We start from the raw sequence: 6,200 nt of genomic DNA, 5'->3' as shown, positions 1-6,200 counted from the left end.
CCATGAGGGCTGTTGCAGACCAACCATCACGTTGAACACTGTAATTAATTCACAGAAGCTAGAGGTTCTGGTGTGCCATTGCAGAAGCTAACAGAAACCAGGAATGCTTCTGGTGCTACTCTTGTCCCTATGGAAAAAATAACTGCCTTTTCTTTTGTGGAGCAAGTAGAAAGCGAGTGATTAAAATCACTCTGTTATGTAGACAATTAGAACTGAGAAACTGATGCAGGTGGCAGAAGCAGCCCAGTTCTGTGAGCATTTCCCTGCTGTCTTCCCATGGATGACCAGAGATCCTGCTCTGCAAGGCAGGCTGGCCTCCCTGCAGCACACACTGCAGTGTGGGAAGCACGCAAAGCTATCAGGTCATCCTGGTGCCGTGCCAGTGCCATGGTTCTGTATGGGCAATCTGACAGTGCTAGGCAGAGCCTTCTGGATTGGATCCAGCCATTGCTTTATCACTGTGTACCAGATACATGTGATAGCCTGATACCTTACATTTGTTTTGTGAGCAACAACTTCTTGCCTGCCCACTTAGATATCAGGAACATGCAAGGAAAAGCAGACTGCTGTGTGCTTCTGCTGCTTGATCTGGGCTGCTCTCACCTCTGGGCTCTTCTCACTTGGTAGGGAACAGACCGTGGGCTGAATGAATGCTCCCACCTTGCACACACACACACACCACCTGGATGTGTAGATGTTAAACACCTATAAACATGAAAATTCCGTCTATGCCACATAGCTCATAGAGTTTGTTGTTTCTGTTGAAAAAGAGTATGATCAACATTACAAGTGTGGGTGATTACCCAAGACGCCAGCTCCAAGGCTGCACTTTGCTGCTGTAATACAGGCATGTACTTCTAATCACAGTGTTGTCTGATCTTTGATCAATCAGATCTCTACAGCCACTTAAGTGATAAATACTCTTTTAAATGCCACGCTGACATCAGTATGCAATAAAAAACCAAGATCTCATTTTCTTCTGTTAACTGTGTGCCTCCTGCCTGAGCTACCTTTTTCATGAGAGAAGAGAGGATCTCTGCCTTGACAAATCCTCGGTCATTGTGAAGTTTCCTGCTTAAGAACATGCTGCTGCAATCAGTATCTTTCTATACTGCATCAACGTGTATGAAAGCACAGAGTTGGTACTGTTAACCAGGATCAAATCAGTAATTAAAAAGGAAGCAATTTTACGCATACGTATATGTAATATTAAAAAAAACCAAACTATGTAACGAATCTAGAAATAAAGCTAAGAAAGCAGTGCTGCTTGTGGCGTCAGCTTTCACATAACCTGATTAACAGAAACCAGGCAGCAATTAAACAGTGATCAAATTTGTCTTTATTGAGTCATTTTATATAACGTCTGTAAGGAAACTGCCTGGAGATATGAGGGCAGAGTATTTTATCCCACAGTATCATGAAACAAAACTAACTGCAAGAAGTGACAGGCATTTACCACAGAGCATTGATGTACACAGCAGAGGGAGATATTTCTAACACGAGCCCTTAAAAAAGGGTACTGTCATTTTGTTTAACCAAAATTCGTATTTAACAACAAACAATATGGTTTTCTGCAAAACAAATCTCATGCTGCCACATGCATCTCCCCGCTACTTCAGTACGTCCTGTTTGGGCACCTTCAAGTTTTTCCAACGTCTTAAAATTACTCTGTATTTTTCACTCTCAGTCTTGTTAGATACTTTTTTTAAGACTACCCGCATCACTACAGCAGTTCCTGTTTCTTTATCTTCACCTACTAAGAGATCCAGCGTGTCACCAATTTTCACCTGGAAATAGAAAGAGGAGATGAGCAATTGTAAGCATTCTCTGGAGAAAACAAATTCCCACAGTCGAGGCCACATTAATGGTGCTCCTTTCGTGCCATTTGTTCTCCTGAATCTCTGGGGGGAGGAAGTGGGAAGGCTACACCAGACCCACTACAGAGCCGTCCTTCCACTGTGAGCTTTTAGGAAAGCCCTGGCAATAAGCAACTAAATGTCTCCTCATGACCTTCTCTGCCAGGAGTTTTGCCCTTACTAAATTACAGCCAATGCCTAACTCTGGAAAAGCTATCATACAGGTTTATTACCAAATAGGGTTTCCTGCCAATCTTCTTCTATCAATACAGACACAAAGCAGCCAAATGCAAAATTCTCCTCCTTCCTTTAGAACGCCTGAAACTGTTGTAAAGAACAGCGCGGGTCAACAGTCTGTGTCCCCTCACAAAATCCACAGCAGCAGTATGCCTTTAAAAACGAGCCCTTACTTGAGGGGAATGGGAACTAAAACTTCTCTCCTTCCTGCCTTTTCACCACAGTAATGCCACCTGATCCCCCTCACCTGAAGGGAACGTAGAGGTATGCTGGTCACCATTTGGGTGAGCTCTGTTGTGAAAGAACTTGGCCAGCTGAGCCTGCAACCCTTTGGCTGTGTGTGTGTTGTGTGCTCTCTCACAGACAAAATAACCTTTCCTGGGCTACCTCAGTTTCAGTCCCTTTCTATCATCAAACTTTAACCATGTGCCTACTCCACTAATACCTCAGATTTAATCACTCCTAATCCATCAACCTCGTATCTATCATCGCTTCCTTCAGCAACACATAAAGCTCTGTCCTTGCTGCCACCTGCCTTCTCCTTGCTTTCAGCCCACTTCAATACCACAGGTCACCCATCTGCCTTAGGGAGCAGCACCGTACCCCAGGAATAGCAGTCACACACAGAGAAAGCTGGAAGTGGTGTTAGCAATGCCCTTCACCTAAATGGCAGAGCCATTTAGCGGCTGCTGCTTCTGCCCCAAGTAAAAGGAAGGAGAAGAGCTCACAGTTTAGTTATTTTCTTGTACTGTATTAAAATATTTAAATGTTAAAGAGTCTTACAGTTCTACTTTTCTTCCATAGTTTTTCTCCATTCAGCCTGAGTTCATTATTGTAGAATGCATCTTCTACTTTACTGAAGAAAAACAAGGTTTTATTGCATTGACAGTATGCAGCAGAACAAAATGCAACTGTTCACTTGCAAACACACAAGAAAACCATTCACATGCAAGGCATATTTCCACAACTCTAATTTGCACATAAAGGATTACTTATTTTAGGGCAGGACAGTCTTGAACTGGAAGAAATCTTTCACAGACGGTAAATGAAATAGTAGACAGAGGGTGCTCTGTGCTATAGGTAAAAGAAATAAAAAGCTGTTTCTGAAGAGTTGTCTCCTGAATACCCAACAAATGAAGTCCTCCGTCCTGCACCAGCCAGTTCAATTGTTTGTAAGTGATCAAATTATAGTAACAACACTGCAACGTAAGGCTTTTATAGGTTCAAGATCAGACTTATTGATGTAGAGTGTACATATCTGGCTGACCCGGTGTGTTAGATTGACCTTACCCTCATCTATTTCTACAGCCATTAAATAGCATGTTATTTATTCCCTCTGTCTCAAATTAGATCTTTTTGCATTACTTAGTACGTTTTCTTCATTTTAAATACATGGTAATTGATAGAAAATGCCCCAAACAAACAACAACACCCCAGATATCCCAACTCAAAACAGCTATATTAAAAAGTGGGTATTCTAACAATGAAGGGGATCAAACCGCCGGTGTTATCTACATGCCATCTCTCTCACCAGCAGGTTCTTTTTCATACTTACTTTCTTGCAATGTCTAAGCCAGCTTTCATGACCACGTCATATCGTAGAGACTGCACCACTTTTTCAAGATCTTTGTAATCTTTTACTACGTTGGGGTCATTTTCCAATTCATCTTCCAAATCACTTTCTTGTTCATCTGCCTCCTCCTCCTCCTCCTCCTCCTCCTGTACAGTTTGTCTGTTCCTCTTAGAGCTTTTGCTACTTTTGTTCCGCAGAGAGAGTACTGAGACATACTCTGGAGAAAGTCTTAGTGTGCAGAGTTTTACTGGGAAAAAGCTAAACCATCTTCGGTCATTTATTGTGCTTGCCTGACAGCTACAGAAAATGCTTCTTCTCCAAGAGGGAAAGAGTTTATTAGAGGGGAATTTCTCCCACAGTCCAACCCAAACATTCAGTTTTCTAAACACAGTGATGGGGAGCCTGAAGCCAGTCATAGTACACCCTAAAATGAAATAAGCATTCATAGTTAAAAACAAGCAAGCGCTTTGACTACTGGGAAGGATTTCTCCAGGGACAGCACAACAGTTAAAACAAACAGACAGATGGTTATCTAGTTCCCTTGCACAGTGCACCATCTAAACGCAGTGGGCATCCTGCTGTGTTTTCTCACACACTGCACATCGCTACCGAGAGGTAAAGTATCAGACAGAAGCCAGCGCTGAAACCCCCAATGGAATAGAATACTCTGTTCCTCTTCTGCAGTTTAATATTAACTGTTTAAACATACCTGTGGCATTTTCCTCCCTCCATTTAACACACCATTCGTAAAAGAAGCAGCCAGGTAGCTATTTCATATATTATATGAGGGAAGATTTAGGTTGGATGTCAGGGGGAAGTTCTTTACTAGGAGAGTGGTGAGGTGCTGGAACAGGCTGCCCAGAGAGGTTGTGGATGCACCGTCCCTGCAGGTGTTCAAGGCCAGATTCCTGGGCAACCTGGTCTAGTATTAAATGTGGAGGTTGGTGGCCCTGCATGTGGCAGGGGGATTGGAGATTCATGAGCCTTGAGGTCCCTTCTAATCTGGGCCACTCTGTGATTCTGTGTGATATTTCATATAAAGCAAAGAGAGAGTTACGCCTGCTATGACTCCTCCTTGGTGAAAGCAACCAATTCGTTCGATGCCGTAAGAAAAACCCCAAGAGTTGAAGGTTTCTAAACTCCAGGCTCTGCTCAGACCATGCTCCTGGCTGAGGGAAGGCTGCAAAGTGCTCCAAGTGGGAACGAGCACCACCGCAGCACTCCAGCAGAAGCAGCTCAGCTCTGCACACCGCAACAGGACTGGGGCCAGCAGCCCTGGTGATGCTCCTTTTGAGGCCCACCCCTCAGCTGGGGGCACCTCTCTAAGCCAGATGTGATGCTGGCTTTTGTACAGCTGTGTGTGTACTGCATGACACCAGAGGCTGTTCTCCTGATACCAGAGTGAACTCTGCTGAAAGCAGAATGGGATTCCTGTGCAGTCAGCTGCAGTAGTGAAAGGTCTGTGACTACTGGTGGCAGAAAAATAGCCACAACCCCCACGGCTCTGCTCACACCACAGCAATTACAACTAGTAGGCATACAATTGAAAATTTTAGGACGGTGTGCCGCTCCCTGAAGACTTAACGCCTTTCCTCAAGCCGGGGACAAACTGCTAAAAGTTCTCTGAAGCGATCGCTGTTATTTTAAGCCGCCGATCCAAACCCGCCCCGGGGGCACAGGAGCTGCCAAACCCCGAGCCAAGGGCGGCTCCGCGGCCGCCACCCGCCCCGGGCACAGCGCTGAGCTCGGAGCGGAGCTCCCAGCAGCGCAGGGCCGCAGACACTGCTCCAGGCGGGCGGCTGCCGCAGCTGAGGGCCGGCCCAGGGCGGCCATCACCTCGGCCCAGGCCCCGTCGCTGACGGCCGCCCTCGGCCGCCGTCCCGGCGAAGGCCGTGCAGCCCAGGCCCGACCGCGGCCCGTCCCGTCGCTGGGGGTCACGGCGGCCCCGCGCTTCCCTCCGCCCCGCGGCCTCGGCGACGCGCCGCCCCGTTCCGGAGGGAGCCTCGCAGCAGGGCAGGCCGCCGCGGTTACCTGAGTACCCCAGAGCCCCAGGCCCGGGCCCGCCGCCGCCGTCCCTGCGCCGCTGCTGGCAGACCGGAGGCGGAGTCGCCTCAGCCCGCGCTCGGCGCCCTCTGCCGGGGCCCGGCTGGCTGCCGCGGAAGGCGGGGAACGGGCCGTTTCGCCTCTTTGTGCCCGCTCGGCCCGCCGGGCGTCAGGGACTCGGAGGATCCCCCGGCTCCGCTGGCTCCTCAGCCGTCTGGAAAGGGAGCTGCTCTCGCGAGAGGCAGGCCTGGCCTCGGCCATCTGCCGTCGCACCCAGGCTGGCACGGACCGCGTCCCGTTTGGTGTCCTAGAATCACAGAATATCCCACGTTGGATGAGACCCAAGCAGCTCCACACCATGCCGCCCAAAATCAAACTCCGTGTCGAGAGTGCTGTCCCAGTGTTCTGTGAACTCTGGCACTTGGGGCCGTGCCTGCTGCTATGGGCAGCCTTCACCATGCCCACCGCCCTCCAGTGAAGAGCCTTCCCAG

General features: G+C 48.2%; 1 protein-coding gene across 2 annotated transcripts; it reads right to left on the bottom strand.

The window, feature by feature from the left end:
• Positions 1-1,316: 1,316 nt before the first annotated feature.
• MTRES1 (mitochondrial transcription rescue factor 1) lies at positions 1,317-5,806 on the bottom strand. Of its 2 annotated transcripts, XM_052673995.1 has the most exons (4): positions 5,698-5,806; positions 3,649-4,090; positions 2,877-2,949; positions 1,317-1,787 (listed from the first exon to the last, which is right to left on the bottom strand). In XM_052673995.1, exons 2-4 carry the CDS (start codon positions 4,080-4,082, stop codon positions 1,611-1,613), a joined length of 684 nt encoding a protein of 227 aa, XP_052529955.1. In that variant the 5' UTR covers positions 4,083-4,090; positions 5,698-5,806; the 3' UTR covers positions 1,317-1,610. The 2 variants fall into 2 exon arrangements, with proteins under 2 accessions (XP_052529955.1, XP_052529943.1); XM_052673983.1 differs by lacking the exon at positions 5,698-5,806 and having other exon boundaries at positions 3,649-5,425.
• Positions 5,807-6,200: the final 394 nt, after the last annotated feature.

Source organism: Tympanuchus pallidicinctus, unplaced genomic scaffold, assembly GCF_026119805.1.
Source record: "Tympanuchus pallidicinctus isolate F22 unplaced genomic scaffold, pur_lepc_1.0 scaffold1, whole genome shotgun sequence".
Classification (NCBI taxonomy): Eukaryota; Metazoa; Chordata; class Aves; order Galliformes; family Phasianidae; genus Tympanuchus; species Tympanuchus pallidicinctus.
Note: the sequence above shows the minus strand (reverse complement) of the source record. Positions and strands in the feature narration are given on the sequence as shown.

Excerpts from the sequence above, each read along its gene's own strand:
- MTRES1 (XM_052673983.1), bottom strand. The coding sequence starts at position 4,223 with ATGGTGCACTGTGCAAGGGAACTAGATAACCATCTGTCTGTTTGTTTT. Across the intron at positions 2,950-3,648 it reads GGCTTAGACATTGCAAGAAA|TAAAGTAGAAGATGCATTCT; the intron begins GTAAGTATGAAA and ends GTTTTTCTTCAG. Across the intron at positions 1,788-2,876 it reads TATGGAAGAAAAGTAGAACT|GTGAAAATTGGTGACACGCT; the intron begins GTAAGACTCTTT and ends TTCTATTTCCAG.